This window comes from Hermetia illucens, chromosome 2 (assembly GCF_905115235.1).
Source record: "Hermetia illucens chromosome 2, iHerIll2.2.curated.20191125, whole genome shotgun sequence".
Classification (NCBI taxonomy): Eukaryota; Metazoa; Arthropoda; class Insecta; order Diptera; family Stratiomyidae; genus Hermetia; species Hermetia illucens.
Window position 1 is genome coordinate 131,108,862 of NC_051850.1, and position 19,900 is coordinate 131,128,761.

A 19,900-nucleotide genomic window follows, 5' to 3' on the forward strand; every position below is an offset into this window, starting at 1 on the left:
TTTTCTGGCACTAAGTGTTGTCGTAGAGCATCACAGATGAGTTCGTGTAGGACATAGTCAAACGCTTTCTCTAGATCCAGACATGAAATGTAGAGACGGCGATGCTTCTCATGGTGTTTCTCCATGAGTAGCGGCGCAGCCTGTATTGGCTCAGCAGTTCCACAGTTCTTCACAAACCCCCCCAGATTTACGGTTAATTCAACGATTTCGCAAATATGGTTGTCAAGAATGCATTAAAAAATGTTCATGGTTTGTGGTAGTAACTGGATTGAACGGTAATATGAACATTCTGCTGCATTATTTTCCCATATTGGAACCTTGGTTATTTCTTGCCAGTCAGATGGTGTTCCCCATTAACCCGATTAAAGAGTGCACTGACACACGATGTTGGGTCCTAGCTCTTCCATTCCAGAGCGCAAATGCGACGTCGTCAGGTCCGGTGGCTTTCCCCGATTTCATTCGTTTTGTTGCTTCTTCGATTTCAGTTGCGCAGGCAGGTGGAATTGCTTCAAATGTTGGCAATGTGCAATGTGGTAGTGGAGAATGAAAAAATTCGTCATCTATCCGTCGGGGCTCGACGATCGGTAAGCAAAGTACCGTTCTTGTATTAACGCAGCGGAAGTGTTCGATACCGTGTGTGTGCTCACGTCGGCTTTTGACAAGTCGATACAGATCTATCTTGCCATCCCGAGTGCCCAGTTTATCCTAAATTTCTTTGTAGTGGACTGCACGTGTGATAGGGCTCACTCTCCCTGCTAGTATGGCCATTAAGGTTGCCTGCAGTGATGATATAGTCATTAGCAGGCACGTTGAATCGAGAAGTTGCCAGAAGGTATCTTTCTTCGCATCAGGTCGATAGTACGATCAGTTTAAATAATGGTGAGCTTCATCAGCTGATCATCAAATCGTTCGACTTCTTTAGTGGTATCACGGAAACCCTGTGAGTTGGCAATGCCAACACCGTATTGGGTGTATGAGCTAACAAAAGTTTATAGTCATTTTTACCGCGCTCGGGTTCCATGTCGCAGCTTTTGGCATCACACCATCGGGTTTCTTGCATGCATGGGTGTTCACAGTTCCCACCTTCCCACCAAAGTTGGTATTAATGGCAATTAATTTGTATAGTAGTTTCTGAGAAAAGTGCATGTAATAGACAGGCAGAGAGACATACAATAAACATATTTTAATCAGGTTTTGCTTCACAGAAACCCTTAAGAACAAAAGTAACCTCGGGGTGATATATGCATAAGCAATGGGGTGTATCGAAAGCTTGGCTAGAGCAAAGATATGCAAGAGTGCATCGATGTAACATTTCAGTGAAGCTGCACGAAAGATAGGTGCTATCGGATTTGCACGCTTTACTACCGGCACTTTACAGGCTGCTGAGACAGTTTTTCCTTCGTGGTCAATCGGGCAGTTATTTTGCCCATATTACTTCGCTTATTGCAACTAGTGCCCAATGTGGATAAGACCAACTTCGTTTTTCCATAGCTGGATAGAGATAGCATTAGCTCTTCAACTAGGCTTCAGGTACAATTGTCTTCATTTTAAAGTTTTCGCTGCACGCCTTGTTCTGCAAGTTTTTCTTTATCTAATTCCATTTCTACCTTGTGGAGGAAAATTGTCTTCCCTGTTGTTCCGTGAATCATTTATCATTTGTGTGTTCATCTTGACTTTTATTATGTAGAAGATAATTATCTTCCAGAAATCTCTGGAAATCTGGCTATATACTGGAAGGTATAGCTGGTCGAGCCTCTGAGGAATGTCTTTCCCTAGTTTTTTGTTCTATCATTTTCAAAAGCTTTATATTTTCCCTATAATGGACCATACTAAACATATACCGTCTTCAATAGTTTATGCAAATTCTTTTCGCCAATTTTAGACAAGAAAAATTAGATTCGTGCGATTCCATTTGTTTGTTGACCTAAACCTGGGGAGAGGGATACCCCACAGGGAGAGTCCGATTTCATTCTTCTGATATGTAGTGCATCTACTCTTTTTGCATCACATACCAACATTTTGGGATTGTAGTGGGCGTCCTTTTATTATACAGCTCGACAGTCCCTAGAGAAGCAGCAGTTGAAATATGAAGGGGAGGCCTTTTCCGATTTCGTCAGTTTCTGACATCACTTCTACGCTAGCTTTGGGGGATAATTAGTTGCTTACAAAGAATTTTGGCTGGACTGAGCATGGTCAAATTTGGGACGGGATGAATCCTTGACCAGCCTTGTGGAAACGTTGGTCGCGAATATGGGGGTGCAATGGTGTGCTTTTAGGAAGTGTTTAGCCTTTCGCGAGTGGTAGAATTGGTGCTTGGATTAAATTTAGACTTGCGGTTTCGGCTAATTAGTTTCAGTTTCCCCGGGATGAAATTTGGTTAATAACCGATGGAAAGTTTCTCTGTTTTTGTTTGACAGTGCCTTGAAGCAGCAACGATTTTTGGTGTTAAGGTCTAAACCTATTATAAGGAACCAATCTTTACCTCGTGCTCGTAGTTGAGATACGCTGAAGGAAAGGATGTGTTGGATGTCACAGTTATAGAAGGATTGGTCAGGGCAGTAAGCAGCAGCAGCGAATACCGAAGATGATTGGATTTTTAAGGGAATAAGGTTAACTTCAATAAACTTGAATCAATTAGGACGAGGGAAGAGTTGGTTGCAGAGAAATTTCTCAGAAATAAGGATGGGCGTAGCACAACAGATAAGCTTGAGGTTTGGATTGGGAAAAGTTAAAATTTGGGAAGTTCAGTTTTTTTGCTTCTAGTGCAGTCTACTTGCCTGAGAATTTGGCCTTTGATGGACTGCTCAACTTAATGATGCTAACATCTATTGTTGGAAGTCACGATTCCAACCATCGCGTTGAACATCTATATGGATTTCGACGATTTCCAGGTGAAGTAGAAAAATCTAAATTGTAAAAATTAGTATGATTTACCGGTTGGGATCAGGTGGGACCTATGATGTGTGAAAGCGGAATAGAGGATAAGTCGACTTATTCAGGTGTTAGGGTTGGGATGGAGGGTAAGTTCATGCTTGTTCTAGAGCTCCGGTAAAACCCTGATTAAGTTCTGCGATTTCAAGAGTTTATGGGGTGTCATCCCCTCTACAAATTTTGGCGCTTATTTGAGTACTTTACAACATTTTCCCTGACTCTAAGCCTGGTCATATTTCATGCAGGGGTAGGATAGGTGTGAGTTAAATACTGCGTGTTTTGATGAAGGCAGCGCTTTGGTTAGTAAACGAGAAGCCAAATGTCAGAGGTCTAGCTGGTCGTTCATAGTCTTCGTCTAAGTTGTGACGAATGGTTTAATGCAGGTGATAATGCATGCTCGTTGAGGTTTCAGGTCATCTATGATTTTCGGAGGGGAAGGAAAGAATGAAAACCTCTAAGAAAGTGAGCTGTAGTTTCTTATGAAGGGAAGGTATAGGTGAAACACTTGTTACTACTCTCTACCAGGATCATTTTCACCGTAGATTAGTGTTCGGGCGTATTGGAAAGCATCCGATGAGATTACTTGATTTTTTATTCAGGTAGTTACTAGTTATTATGGAGAGAAAAGCGGATTCCTGGAATTATTGAGTCGTCAAACGACCACATGTGGGGGGGGGGGGACTTTTCGATTTTCCTTTTTATTACTATTATTCTTCATAAAATATTGGTGTTACGTTGTTGATAGTGGTGTGGGGGTGAAGACCTAGCTGGGGCAGATGTGGATGCTACGGGGCTATTGACTGTTGTTTGCGTGGATATTTGAAGCTTCTTTGGGGCCCCATTTCATCTCTACTTCAATTTGTCCGTTTGATTGTAGGCTCCCCGAGGTAAGCTTGATGGTAGCTTCTAGGAAAGCTATTTTTACCTAAAGTCCTCGGATTAGATCTTGCTGGGGCTTGTTTTTGGTCAGCGCTTCGATGAGCGTTTTTAACCCGCTCTTATTGTGGGCTTTCAGGTCCACGCGATGTCCGTTGACATCGACGGCTCCCTCGTCCTCGGGTCCTCATATCTTGAGGAGGGTGCTAACGCATCCTCTGCGACGCTTACTTCCGTCGCCGACCGAAAACCGATCTCTGACGGGAGTGCAGATTAATTTTGCTTCCCTTCTTTTTAAAGTTTTATGTAAAATAAAACCTTATTAAAATCGGTTTACCGTCGGCCTGTCTATCTGTCTGTCTATCTGTCCCTCACATGCATTTCTCTCGAAGATGGTTGTAGCGATTCATGCCAAATTTGGCGGAAAGGTGGGAACTGTGAACGCTCACACATACAGTGAGTTATATAATTCTACGACGAATATAAGGGGGATCCCAATACCTGCATTTTTTTTTCATCATATATTGTCATGTGGGCTATCAACTGAAAGGTCTCGGTTAGTACCTTTCGAAGCCGGTCTTAGTTTTGACGTTTGCTGGAGAGGTGGGGAGTGCGGGGGGTTGAAAGTGATCATTTCTTTAACGGACCCATTCTCAGAAACTACTCAACCGAAAAATCTAAAAGAAATAAACAGCGTGCCACTATATGCTTCCTAGGCTCGGAAATGCCCTACATACCGATATCTGTTCAAAAAAAGTTAATAATAGTATATTACTATAATTTTTAGTAATTGACTGCAAAACCCCCTTTAAGTTCACGGTAGTACCACAATTGGGCAATGTAGCCTATAATAGGGAGCATGATCCTGCCAAGCTTGGTGGAAATCTAAATCACTATTACTAACAAAGCTATAATAGGTTAAAGTGGTTGCTTCTATGCAAATTCAAGACTTTGAATATCACTTGAAAGTGGATAGTTTCACGCAATATATGCATATATTATATTATGTGCTACGTACTAATGGGACAAATGCACACTCAAATCTCTTTATAAACTCTTCATACCTGAAGCGTTCAGCTTCCGGTTTCCTGACTTGTTTAAGTAAGCCACCAGTCTCTCTCGAATTTCGATCTTTGTTTTTTTCTTCCTCAGTCTGCTTTGGATGGGCGACATTGCCTCCTAAATTTATTATATTAGCAGAATCCCTCGGAGTGAGATTCAGCCACGCCTGCACTGCACACGCCATTTCACGAATTTTTGATTTAATGAATAGATAGAGGACAAGTCCTTTAACACAATATAACACCTTCATGGCATTTCCGAAACACCATATCACTAATATCACTTGCTACACTTTACGAACGCCCGTATGACGGAAAAGACACCATACATCCGTTTGCTAGATAATCGTAACCGGAACTCCTACTGATTGTGGGGGTGGGTCTCATTCCCTTTCATATATTGTTAAATATTCTAGAAAGGAATACGAATAGTTTATTAGAAAATGAAATTTTTATAAGGAACTTCTTACCAACGTCCTAGTTATCTGTTATCAAATGTTCTAACTAAAAGTTCACCCCACTGTTATACAAGCTTTGTATCTTCCGCACGAAGGGGTGTGCCAGGCAGTTCTTCTTAACCAGCGTTGGCGTCCTGAACTTCACCACCTTCTATTGTACAGGAGGAGGAGGAATTATGTAAACTTAATGCGCCCGATGTCAAACAAGGAATAGGGATCATCTGATTGGCTCATCTGTGCTGAAATTGAGTGGACTTTATCAAGACAAGATATTAGACTCTTGTCTTTCATTTAATTTATTATTTTTGACTTTCAATCCTAAATGAGAGGTAATCGGTTTTTCCTTAATGAATTGCCATTTCTATAGCAAAATCCCTTTTTTGGTAACAAAATTATACATTTTGTGGAAAAAGCCCTGTGGTAGCCCCTTCGGAATCGTATTATACTAGGTTAAATTCGTGTCGATGGGTGCATACATGAATAGTATTTCCAAAGTTTCACTACACGTTTTTCCACTTTTCCAGACTATGTAAACGAAAAAATCCCACGAAAAAGTAGAATGTATTGATTAAACTTGTAGAGAGTCCTTGAATGGTTTTCACATAATGGCTAGTTAAGGTTTTTTGATTCCTCGATAAGGGAGGCGTTTTTAATTCAATCTGAACTCTGCTCTGTTAGCGAAACTTATTGTTCAATTTGTAATTGATTACTGTCCCCAAATTCAGAGAGCTAATTTCGTGTACTCATTTCTTTGTTGCTAGAAGTTATTTACTGCAGGAAATAAACCTGCTGGGAATGTAAAGTCAGATGACATTATCGACAAACGACAAAAAAATAAATTTCCGAGCAAAAAGTTTTCTATTTTCATCGTCTTTCCGACATTTCTGTAGGAGTTTCTTTTATGTATTCGTACATGAATTCAACTGTCGTTAAAAGATGTCAAAAAATTTCTGACTCATTTTACAGAGAAAACTTTGGAATTTGTTGAATTTATTTGAAATATATTGGATCAACTTAAAAAATGAGAGTAGAAAAACGGACGTTCGTGCTGCGGCTGCCTTTGAATGATAAACAGGTCAATAAAAAGTCTTTGGTCATTTCTAGATGTACAAGAAAAGTTTTGATTGTTGAGTCAATTGAAGTGGAATTTTATTTCATGGAAATGCATGTTTAGAACCACGAAGATATCTGTGACGAAATGTTACTTTTAAACGCAGTTTAGGCTTAATGAATGTGATATTAGTGCCGTTGTTATATTAATTTCAGTATTTTTATTAGAAAACTTGGGGAATATGTGTGGTTTTTCGGTAGGGTAGGTAGATTTGCTTGCACATTGAATGTTGAATTCCCGGTACCTGTTGAGTTACGAGACAACTTATCATATATGGTCTCGAAAAGTTAGACATATCACTAGTCTAAACCCCTCAACACAACTCCATTACTCAGCGGTCCTCACACTCTCCCTGACAATGCTTTTCGGGAATAGATTCTTCGTGTCTAGAAAGTTACCGACAAATTCCATCGCACCTTCCATAATAAAAAACATGTAATTGTAATTGGCTTCAACTACGATTCTCTCGCTGAAGACACAGTCAGAGAATCGTGACGTCCCAATCTTGGGTGAGTAAAATTGAAAACTTCGATGCCTGTTTAGAATCTGGTTACGGAAATAAGCAATCTCATTATGTTTTCGGTTCAACCCCGTTCATAAGTTTCTGACATGCCGCGCAGTTCATATGCCTCTCAGGAGGTTTCTCCAGCGCACCTCAAATCGATTGCTGATTCCCGTCTTGCGAATCAAGCCACGAAGACTCAATTGACGTGGCTTCAGTCACGAAATATTAGAAGGGGTATACTAGGAACCGGGATAGCCCTCTGAATTTATAATAAACATTCCAGGAGAATTCCTGCTTCATCTACTTTCAACCTAGTTGTAGTAATAGGTCCTCTAGTGGGAGTTTCATTTGGGTAGTGGTTACGTCCGTGGGGGCAAAGAGGTCTTCGAGCCTCAACCGAGAAGTTTCGCTTCAACTCGGGCGCCGTTCTCTTTAGTTTGGTAGAGATTCAGGTATGTCTTGCATCCACTAGTATGAGTGTTATGGCTTGCACTCAATGTAGACTGGTACTGTTGTTACTTGTCGCAGCGGGGTTCTGATTACGGGAACAAAATTAATCCATGTCTTAAGAAAACCATGGGGTTAAGTTCAGCAGGTACTCACATAAAAGCACAAAGGATGTCAGCGAGAAATCAACAGGACCTGGCGATATCGCATCTGAGCTCTGGAAAGTGAAAAGTTGGGACCCAACACTATAACTCAGTAAATCCTTCAATCGCGTTATTGACGAAGAGCACTATCTGATTGGCAAGAATGCACCACGGTTCCAACATGCAAAAAGGAAGGTAGTCCAGCAGAATGTACAAATTATAGTCTATCCGGTTACTGTACCGCGCTATGAAGATTTTTGAATGCATTCTTGTCAACCGCATTTGCGACGGACTGACGTATTACACGCTGCGCGGTTGCCCATAGAGAAACATCGTGAGAAACATAGGCTTGTTTACGTTGTATGCCTGGATCTGGAGAAAGCGTTTGACCATGTGCCACTCGAACTCATCTGGTATGTTCTACGAAAATATTTAATGCAAGAAAAACTCGTGTGCTCGGTGCAATTGTTCTACAATGATCCGAAAGGTAAAGTTTAAAGTGTGGCGGGTGTATCAAAATTGCTTGGTGTCTCTGTCGGTGTTCATCAAGGAACCACCCTCTCGCCGCTCTTCTTTGATCTTGTAATAGACACTCCTGCACCGGACATTCAACGTCCAGCGCCGTATACATTGCTTTATGCAGAAAAGGTTTTCCTAGTATCTCATGGCAAAGCTGATCTTGGGCAACTTGTCCAAAGATAACACGATTTCAAATTGAATATGAGTAAAATTGAATTTTTGACGACCGATCTCTAAGAAACAGGCGCTATCACTTTCAATGGCAGTGACCTGTCCAGAACTGACCTGGATCAATGTAATCTGAAAATGGTGAACTGCGTTATGAAATTGGCGTCCCACAACTGACGTTCTTTGTGATCAGCGTATCAACGAACGTCTCAAATCCAAAATTTACGGTAATGTCATCCGTCCTGTCGACCTCTGTGGTTCTGAGTGTTGGCCGACTATAAAAGGCAATAAGCGATGTCTCGCAGTAATGGAGGTGAAGAAGTTACGCTGAACTAGTGGAGTAACACGAGGTGGTTATATCTGAAATGTCGGTATTTGAAATCGGTATGGGGTATGAAGAGGTGGCTTCAACGAGAATTCACTCCTGCTAACAAGAATTCACTCACCAAGATTGGTCTGAACATCGAAGTAGATAGTAAGCGATCAAAAGGCCGGCGGAAATAATGGTAGCCTGGTACGCTGGATGGGGATTTGAAAGCCTCACGAGTGTATTCAAATCAGGCCTTTGACAAAACAAAATATCGAAACCGATCGCGACGAACCGCATTCCATTCCTCACAAGCAGCGACATTTCTCGCAATTGTAGATGGCATTGTGTTTCTTGACTAGGAATGCGACGTGAACTACAGGTTCGGAACGCTCTTTTTAGTCAATATGACTATTTCTGTTTTTCTTTCCAGCCGAGGACCGAAATCATGGGGCACCATTCGTCCACTTGTGTGAAGCATCAATATGCCAAGCCTACTTTGCGTTTGTTCAATAGTATGCCCGCCAGCAAGTTCTGTAATATTCGTCATCATTTCTTCAGGAAGCGTTTTAAATATCCGACCCTAGGATGGACCCCTGTTGCTCCTCCGATGTGATCTCCATCCTTAGGTGTGTTAGATAATCCCTCGTTATCCGCGATTGATCATCTTGCGAATTCCGTTACCCGTCTAGATATACAGACATACAATTTCGCTCAGTAAACTGCATCCATGACCTCCATGACATCCACGAGGGATCTACCTGTTTTGAAAACGAATTGTCTTGAGGATAAATCGCAGGCAGCAATATTGTCTTGGGAATTCTTCTCCTGACAAACTATCCGCAACTTCCCCGTAATGTTAGGCATATAGAGTATGAAATATGCAGACTGCAACTTAGGGTCTCCATTACCTTTGCCGATCAGCGCGAGCGTTACTATTGCAGGTATGGTCGGCGGTGAAAGGCCAGCTTACTTTCTTTTACCGGATGTCGCTGGGCTCTGGTGCATATTTCCCATTTTTCAAAGAGATGAAGTGTCACTTTCAGCTCTTTATTCCTGATCTGGGCTTCCGTGGTCAAGGCATTATTCTTCGAAGCATTAGGCTTATATCGAAAATTAGGTGCAGTTTCATTCGTTAAATATCGAATTCAGACCAACCAATCATCTCGGTTTGGGCTGAAGTCATGAGTTGTACACAACTCAGATAGTAACTGTCTTGATAAGTTAAGATGCCGTGAAGCTGGGTCCTTCTTTCGGTATGGTTCACTGGTTCGCATTCGGCAAGCTTTTACCCCTGGCGTGAACTGTGCACTGTTACCCTCCAGTTAATGTTGAATTGTCCTAGACTCTCCTCATTTCACCATGAATATCAAACACCGCCCCGACCCGTAGTAAGTCCAACACTGTCGATAGACACGCCACTATTCCTGAACAGAATGCAATTTTCTGACCTAGCTACCAGTACCAACGCCATGATATCTTCTTGTTGGATCTCCGGTAGGTTGTAGATGTGTGCCGATAGTAAAAGCACTTGTAACAAATGTTGGAGTTGTCCATATGGTGTCCCACATATTATTCAGCCAGTTGCGATTTTCTTGCTGTTAGGAACTCCTCTGGCATTGTTTGGCCAATTCCAAGACAGCGAGCTATCCGCTTCTAGAATTTGCCGAGGTGACGGTGTTCTGGGTATTGTTCGTCTCTGGATATTCCCGCTTGATGGAAAATAAAAAGGTCAAGATTTCGGATTTACAAAGTGCACATGCACTTCATGCTATAAGTCAAAGTCTTCTTTCGCAGTAGTCTTTTAAAGATGTAATTGAGTAAACCCTTCCCTGTTGCCTTTGGACAGGAACCTAATTTGTGGATAATTCCACCTGCCTTCCTTATCCGTACAGAAGACGATTCTAGCCCACTGCTCCGTAGCTTGACCTTAAAGCGGGTCTTGCTGAGGATTTTCGTAAAGGTCATGCTACTATTCGATTTAATGAATGTGTAAGGGAGGGGACCTCAATAATAGTCGACGAGTTAGCTGCAAAGAATATGAGCAATTTTCGTTTAGGGTTGAGAAAGCCCTGGGTCTGCGTTAACTTGATAAGGAACCACACTATTTGAAGAGGCATTGCCTCCGGGTTAGGAGGGCAAAATATCTATTATCTAAATGTAACTTCGCGGTGTTTCTAGCGATTAAATTATTTGAAATAATTAAGACTTGCTTTTTTCAACTCGCTAGTAACATTTATTGATCTTGCAAATACCAATATTTCGGGTACCACTTATTCCCTTCATCTGTGCTAACACGATTTGACTTGGACTAGTGATTCTCGAAATGTCGGAATTTGCTAGATCATTATATATCCCAGCTTGTGAGCGGGACAAAGGCTGAAGAAAAGAAGATTATATATCACCAGCGAATTGAAAAAACCAGTTTTAATTATTTCAAAGCATATCTATTTTTTGAAAAATGAAGTCTGGTAATTTTACCCTACCCTTGTATCAGAATGACAGAAAGTGCTTTCCAGATGTTGTTCCCTCTTTTATATGTATTCACAAAAACGACATTGTTGTCGTACCGACGTTCACTTGTCCGTCATTTTCAAGTGGCGAGACAGCTTGTCTTTTTCTGCTCATGAAACGCTTCTTAACTTGACAGAGTTCGTGGTAAGTCAGTGTATGCCCGCGTTTTTTGAGATTGCTGTTTGAATGCCAACGAAATGGCAGTTCGAGTCTATTTTGATCCCTTATATGTTCGATTTATATGTAGCGAATTTGGTTGAAAGTGTCTAGTCTGGAGTGCGATACGTTTGTTTATGGATTTCTTATGAGTCCTTAGCCAGCTGTGCAGTCTCCTTTTTCTATTACCTCAACTGTGTTGCAAAAGTTTTTAAAGCTTCTGTTTTTGCTTTGTTTGTTTGTTGCAAATCGTGCCTCAACTGTTTTAATTTGGAAAGCAGCTCCTGGAAGTCCAACCTTCTCGTCGAATGTTTGACGATTTTTCGGGCTCGCCGCGCACTGTCAACGTCTTTTGCTGGGACCTTGACAACATACTCAATGCTGTTAGGCCAACTTTTCTGCTGATCCTTAGCGCATATCAGCGGAATTCTTCAGCAAGTTAAACGCATCTTTATCGAAGACGCTATCCTTCCATTTTGAACCTGTCAGTTTGAGATTCTGCGAAATTCTGTACTCTTTGATTCAAGCACTACTGCCTGATGATCACTATGGGTGCATTCTGTGCTAACCCACCACCTCATCTTAGGCAGAAGAGAAAATCGTTCGAAAGTGGTGACTCACATGCCCATGAGCTATACCGGCTTAACGATATGTGTTTACCTCACCGTTATTGGCAGTTTTTGATTCCAGAGATGAAAACATTAGCAACAGTAGGTTACGACCCCTGAGGTTAGTATGCTTGCTACTACACGCTGTTAGTCATGCAGTGAAGTCACCACCTGTAATTAGCGGAGCGGAGCGACAGACAACACAACCTATTTCTACTTTCCCTGCTTCCAAAAGCTTCTTCGTACTTTATGCAGGAAGGACAAGTGCCACAGTTTGTATGCTGACTTACGCTTTTCGCGAGGATACCGAAGACGAGGCAGACCCTGCCTAAGATGGAGCAATGGCATAGGCCTGGACGCCAGACAACTTTTAGGGATATCGAATTGGTTGACCTCGGCACAAAACGGGGATGTCTGGAGTTTCTTATTAAGGCAGGCCTAGACCGGATACCGGTTGTTGCCCCGTTGATGATGATGATGATACGGTCTCCGCCTTGGTAGTAAATTCATCGATGTCTCAACATTTGATGGTAACACGAACGGTTAAGGTTTTAATCCTTGCTTGTACGATCAGGGCCTCACCGATGATCCTTCTGAACTCAGCTGATTTTTTTCTGTTTCGCTAAGATAAAGCAATAAATCTCCGTTTTGAGTTCTTCTAATTTTGGGCAGCATTTTGTCAAATTCCTCTATACTTTCAATGGTGTTTGCGGTTCGTGTTCGCTGACGGTCCGTTTTGAGCTTTTGCTTGGTGTTGTTCGAATTTTAAAACTCATTACGTACTCAGGTGACAGGATGCTGCAACTGTCAGCCCAAAGTCAGCAATTCAAACCATATCCCAATTCCGTGTGCCGTGTACGTTGCCTTCCTTGGGTTTATTTTCAGGATGACCTTTCAATAGATTTTTATATCTACAGCCAGGCATGACACAAGAACTTGTTTACCAACGCAAGAAATCGCCGGCACACACTCTTCTTGGGCGCCAATGCATTGCCCGACACTTACGACGTGGAGCTGAGAGTAGGATTTGGGAGCAGAGCTGTAGGTTGTAAATCAGAGTTCATTTCCCAGTTTTTGGTCATACTATACCGTGCCGTGCGGTCTACCATGCTGGGACATATACTACCCTTGATCCGTCTACCATCTCCCCTGTACTGACGTGAATGTTCCAGATCGAGATCCCTATTTGGAAATTTGTCTCGTGACCGCAGAGTACATTAAGTGAATAATTCAGTGCAGTGCTTCGTGATAGGTGACAATTCCGGGTGTGGATATTAGCTCCATACCAGCTTCTAGCCGTTGGCGTAGTTTACCTCGTTTTTAGACCAGAGAGACTAGTTATTCTGCTTCGGCTACAGTTTTTCATTAAGGAACTCCCAGCGATAACCATATGAAGGGGGAGATACGATCGTACACATCACTCCACACTTTCGCTCTGGGAGTTATGCTAGCATTTGACCGATTTTTAAGGCAATATTAGTCCTAAATAGTTTGCACCCTACAAGATGAAACTACAACTTGAAAAGTAACTCTATATCCCAAAAAATCGATTTATGAGTATACAATCTTTTGCTTTGCGGAGAGTAGTTTTATTTTACACGGTAAAGGCATGTGAATGTCCCGCGTAATGGAAGTCCTTGAAGTCAAAGTTAGTAGAGCGTTATAATTTATGTCCTAGATTTTTTTAGATCAACATACATACGTGCGATGGTTAGGAATCGGGAGATAAGTTATTTGCAAGTCGAGTTTGAAAAGCAATTCCAAAATTTTATTACACATTTTGAGAAGCCGAAACCAGATTTTCATGTAAAGTCATAGCTCCTCATTACTGATGAAACTGCTCCTTAAGTTGAAGATAGTAAAACAATCTTCGTCCTTATTCATTAAAAAAAGGTCATGATAAGGCTGTCCAAGTGTGAATAATTATTTTCCTTCTTTCTCCAAATGTCGTCTTAGTGCCCGTTTACGACCAGAAGTTAATATTTTAAGTGATTTTTCATACCCAGGTTACAGGAAAAGAAAAAGCTAAATAAAGAACAGATTGTGTTGCCTTATGTAACTTCCTACCTTGATTTCTCTGTGATGGAAATACCCAAACTTTTTTATAATTTAAATGGGTTAATCAAGAGTTAACCCTTCCTCTTATAGAATCTTTCGCTACCAAATCATTCTACATTCCTAAATTTAGGAAATAAGAAATCCCACGTCAAATCTTGCAAATTATATTAAAGTACGGACTGATTTAACATTAGGGAACATGGTCTTAGTGATACCGTTCACGCCTTGACTAGTGCGGACTAAAATAACAAACTCCTTATCTAAACATCCTCCCGGCCCTTCCATTTAAGATTCATCAAAGTAGATTCCCTGCAAACTGGTAAAATCCTTTAACCTGAAGATTTCCCTAAGGAACAACAATTTGCAAAGCAAACTTTAATTTTCTTCTCGTTTTTTAAAGCGAGGAGCAGCATAAATTATGAAAATAAACACGGAGGCATCAAAGGACGAAAATTAATAGACCAGCCATTTTTTCTCTTCCTCAATTTTCCATTTCTTCATTTCATTTCGCTTCGTCTAATCATTATTATCATTCTTTACAGACAACTCCGCTGGACAAGAGGATTCATAACCTGGACCCAAGGCAACCCATGTTCACGGAACGGAGCCAATTAAAGTATGCAAGACGTCTTGTGGTGAAGCTTGGAAGTGCTGTTATTACCCGAGAGGACAACAATGGTTTGGCACTCGGCCGATTGGCTTCCATTGTTGAGCAAGTAAGTGGCTCTGGTGCCGTACATTTCTATTTATTTTCATTATTAACTTCTGTGAATGTCAGGTTACACTTGGCCAGAATAGATTTAGAGATATTCCAGGATGGAGAGGAGAATAAAGAGAGATTGAGGACATTTTCAGTTCATTTCTTGAGGGGAATCACGGATATGATTTCATATTTTCCGTAACTTTATTGAATGTCAAGGTAACGAGCGAATACTTGTTCTTTGATTATAGAAATTGAGACGCTATCAACATTCCTGCCTTTGAAGTGAGCCAGTATTTTTCAATTTTCCCATTCCTTTCCAAAGTGCGAATCGTTCGCAGTAGGTCCTTTGACGTGTCTAGGCAATAAGATGAAGCCAATTCCAGTGCTATATGCTGTATAATATTGCTCCATTGTAAGGCAGCCATAGGTAGTCGTCGAGGGAGTTGCGAAATGAGACTTTGTTTCCCGAAATATACGTCCCTGCCTTTCATTTGTGATGGCATCAGATTCCCAAAAGAGGCAATAATATAGTTTTATTGATTTGTAAGGCTGGTTTCATCAATTTTTTATTTGCAATTCAATGACCCAATTTCTGGTAATGAGATTCCTTGATTTTGGCATTTATTATAACATTGCTAGCATATTGCCACTTGAATTTTGGTAACAGCTGCATTTTCCCTGGATTATCTCCCACTTATTTATATTTTTGCCAGCGAGGGAATTTGCCTGCCATTGATTCCAGGGAATCATAATTTTTATTAGGGGACCTTATTCAGGAAGTCTACTCCCGAATATAACGGATGGGGAATTATCAGATAGGGTGTGAAAAAGCAAGAGATCCTGTCCGTGTTTGGTGAAATAAACCAATCGTTAACAGAAAATATTTTAAATCATCATCATCATACAGAAGACTAAGATAGGTAAATGAAGGCGAGAGAATGATTCATAAAAAATGAAAAGGAACCATTCAAGGCCCACGAACTACATATAAGTAGTGTTTAACTCAGAAGATAACAGGTTGTGCGAAATCATGGAGGATTTGGAGAGGAAAGAGTGGTAAACAGCTTTGATGAAATCAGTGGAGACTATACAAATATCTTTTGTTATGCTCGGAGATTTCGCGACGAATTTCGCCGATGTAAAATTGTGACACCAGAAAAGCTACATTAACACCTATGCAACTCCTTTAAAATGAGATGTCTAAAACAAAACGAAAAGAAATTTTTTAGGACTCTCTGTACGCGCATACGTATGAAACCGTTCCCTTCTATTGCGTAACTATACCTCGCTTTTTCCTTTCCACTATACTAAGTTTTTTTTAGGGTGTTTATTAGAAATACCACTTTTTTCTGTAGACCGTATTTTGACTGTGCCTGGCGGTCCGCGATTGGTTTATTGGTCCACGACGTGAAGCCACTGCAGAAAAATGTAGCATCTTTTGCTTCTCCTTTCTGAGCAGGGCAAGTCGGACATGCTGCGAATCGTAGTGTCCATGACTATGACTAAATATAACGCAGATAGCTGGTAACTACAGTCTCCGTAATAAAGATGAAGCAATATAGCGATAATTAGAATTATATTATGTGCTCATCGGCCAAGAAGTTTACTAGTAACAAACCAGCTACGACTAACGATGCATCATTCGATATCGTTTGGTTGTTGAAAATAAAACCTTATTCAAATCGGTTCACTGTCTGTCCACCTGTTTGTCTGTTTCTCAGTCTGTCACACGCACTTTTCTCCGAAATGACTATACCGATTAATACGAAATAGTGGGAAGGCGGGAACAGTGAACAACAACGCATGCAGTGAATTATATTGTTGCATATTGAACTTAAGGCGGGTCTCCATATATCCAAAAGCGGCTTGCAAAATTTGTTTCATTGAATATAGCCATGTGCAGTATCAAATTAAAGGTCGTGATTAGTACTTATCGAGTCAAATATTAGTTTTGAAATCAGTAACAAAGGAGAGCAATGCGGAGTCCGAAAAGAGACTTCAAAGATCTTTGCTTAGAAACCACCCAATCGAAAAATGTACAAATTAAATTATGGTCCGTAGACATGGCATCTGGGCCTCAAAATACTCATCATTACGATTTCAGCTCAAATAAATTTAATAGTAGTATATTTTCATATTTTAAAAATTTACTAGGAAGCACCTTTAAGTTCATGCCTGCAATAAAACAGGCAGCATCCTACTGGAAAGTTTTTTGAAAATCATACTATTATTAACAAAGTTATTGCAGGCCAAATTTCTTTTTTCGCATCAAATAACTACTCGCTAAGAGATGAAATCCCAGTACCATCCGATCACAATATCGCGTATATTCAACGTAAATACACTACGAGCTAAATATACGAGTAATTGGACCATCGTGCTGCCAAATATTCTTATATAAAATATGAACAAAAACGTTCATACCTGAGGCGCCGAGCTTCCGGTTTCCGACTTCTTTTTATTTCCTCCCGCGTTAATCCGCCACCTTTGCAAGGACATCATCCAGTCGGACCAAGCCCATGACTTGAAGAAGCTGACGTGTCTGGGTTCTTCGATATTTGATAACAATGCAACAGTGATGCCTTTTTCTGTGAATTCCATATGCAATTTCAATTTTAACCTGATTATCGAGCATTACTCATAAGCATTTCACTGCACTTCTGAAGTGGTTTCTAACTCGTATTTTGATGTATTCCAGGCTTTTGCGGCTTTTTAACAGCATAACTTCCGTTTTGTGATCCACAAGTATTATTTCGGTAGTTTCAAGCCAATTAAGTGACAAATTGTAATGGAGGATGGCCAAAAGCTAATCCTGGCTAGCCGGAGATGACTAAGAAGGGATAGCTAACTCGAAAGCTTAAAAAGGAAAGAAAGTTGGCTTAGTTGACCGTGCAGGTCCGCCTGGAAATACTGACGCTCCGTCGAAGTATTCTTTCGACACGTGTTCGTTTGCCTCTTTTCTAGCTAGGCTCGAGAGTGTGGTGATCCTATCAGTACTTCGATGCCTCAGGTGTCATTAAACAAAACTTCCCATGTCCTTAAACCGTTAAGTCGGTTCACATCGGAGCCTAAAAAAAAACATTGGAACAACATGCGGAAGATATTATGCGAGGTAAAGTTGGAAATAAAGCGACTGTGCGCGTGCAGCCGTAGTCGGACCCGACTCCAAGGGAAAATCGCCTACGATCTTCTTCTGCCTTAAATATCCATGAGATGCGGCGTCTGTGGTTTCAACGATGTCTTGACATCATCATAATTTAAAAATGTTATTCTACACACTAGGAAAAAGAAAAGTAGGAAAATTATAAAAAAAAAGAAAAAAAAACAAGAAACACTTCAGTCAGAGATTGTAGCAACCACTATCTTAGTTGGTTTCGGAAGTATTGAAACTTAAACAAATCGAAAACTGGAAGCTCAGCCGTTCAGTTACGGAAGGTTTTGAGTATTTTTCTGTAAGAATATTTGATAGAACTTTTCCATTTGCCCATAGATTTTATATGCATTCAGCATGTCAGACTTTTCACTTACAGGGGGAATCGTCCCCCTCCAATTTGAGCCGATATCGGTATGGAAAGTATGGGCCGTGGACATCAGGTTTGTGATTTTTTTCAGATTTTTTAGTTTCTTCGACAGATTATCAGAAGTCTTAATCGTTTTGTTTCATTCATTTTTTTTCATCCTCTGTGGTGGCTTTAATCTCCCTATCCTCTCCTGGCCTTCCCTCCCTTCTTTAATAAGTGCACCCACCCTTTCCTTCCGTTATCCACTTTGGTGTACACCTATGCCGCCCTCCAGTGTAACCTTTCTAGAAGCTACTTAGATCGCACTCTTGATCTTGACCTCTCTAATCTTCCTGTGCCTTGCCTTTCCCAATCCCCTCATGCCCCCCCTTACGTTGCCTCCGAACATCCTCTCAAGTTTGATGCTCAGATATCCCGGTTCCATTCCCCTGTCGCGCGCATGCCTACCAGGTTCAACTTTCATAAGGTGAACTTCGTAAAGTTAACTCTCCCCAACTATCTTTCTTCAGTTTATGTTCTCTCTCCTTCCTGCTGTTCCTTCTCACTAGTGGATGTAGCCTACCTCGCATCGCCTACCATTCCCCCTCTTACCCCTCTCCTTGTCGAGTACCTCATTGGCAAACTTGATGCTAATGTCAGTCATGACTACGATGGTCTTCCAAACCTCTTTTTGCTTAAATTAGTCAGTCCATCTTCCTTTCAATATCCCTTATTTTCAACAAAAGGCTCAAAGAGAATCATTTTCCCGGCTTCGATTCTCATCATTGCCATTCACAAAAGTGGCGATCGTACGGTTGTCGAGAATTATCGTCCCATATCCCTCCTCTTCTCCAGTTCCAAAATCTTGGAAAGATATGTTAGCAGTTGTCCGTCAATTTTGGCCACCACATAGTAAAAGAGCAACACGGCTTTGTTAAGCGGAGGTCCACTGCCTCCAACTTGCTCGACGGCCTTATATGTATCTTCGCATATGGATTGTGCTTCCCTTCAACCTAACCTAGACACTCTGGTTCGTTGGGGCTCTGCTAATGGTTAAGCTCTAAAAGTCAGAAGGTGTCACTCTATGTGCTACTCGCGTGAATTCTCTCCCACTTACTTCTCCTATTCTCTTAACGGAGATATTGTCGACTATAAGCCTCGCTTCAATACCCATTGCCTCAAAGTTACCAATCGAGCACCAACATTGTCACGGTTTATACTTCGCTCCTCTTTTGATTTTGATTCCATTCCCTCGCGCAGAATACCTTTGAGTACCATCCGTGATCTGGTCACCTTCCCGTAACTGTGATTGTCTTGCCCTTGAAAATGTGCCACGTAAATTCACCTGTTCCCTCTTCTTTAAGAAAAACTTCCCCCGCGTGGACTACCCCTCCTCTTCCTACAACAGCGTGGATCCTATCGAGATTTTTGCATATTTTTTCAACTATCCTCGAGTCTGATGGGCTGCTTCGTCTCTAACGATATCACCTACCATTCTGACTCTTATAACACACGTAACGCAGACATTTTCAACGTGCCATTCGCAGAGGTCGAAGTTTATTTGCAATTCCCGATTCCTAGGCTTTCCTGAAGTTACAACGCCCAACAGCTTGGTCCTTTTAACTTCTCTTTTTTAAATAGTTTAAAGCATAAATTACTGTTTTCGACTAGGGAATTGGGCATCATCTCACCACTTTAAATTCTAAATCATTCTTAGACCTAACTACCTACAAAAGCTCACAACTGACGCCAATATAATTCCCTATGCAGAAAAAGATTGAGATCCGAGTTTCTGTTTTCCAGGTTTCGCTACTGGTATCTGGGTTGGCAGGAAA

At 41.1% G+C, this 19,900-nt stretch overlaps 1 protein-coding gene across 1 annotated transcript in view; it reads left to right on the forward strand.

The window, feature by feature from the left end:
* The window catches only part of LOC119647900 (delta-1-pyrroline-5-carboxylate synthase), a 64,072-nt gene that overhangs the window by 15,200 nt on the left and 28,972 nt on the right, over nucleotides 1–19,900 (forward strand). Inside the window, exon 2 of the mRNA XM_038049206.1 lies at nucleotides 14,405–14,578. Coding sequence (XP_037905134.1) covers nucleotides 14,405–14,578 — 174 coding nt within the window. The remainder of the gene's footprint in view (nucleotides 1–14,404; nucleotides 14,579–19,900) is intronic.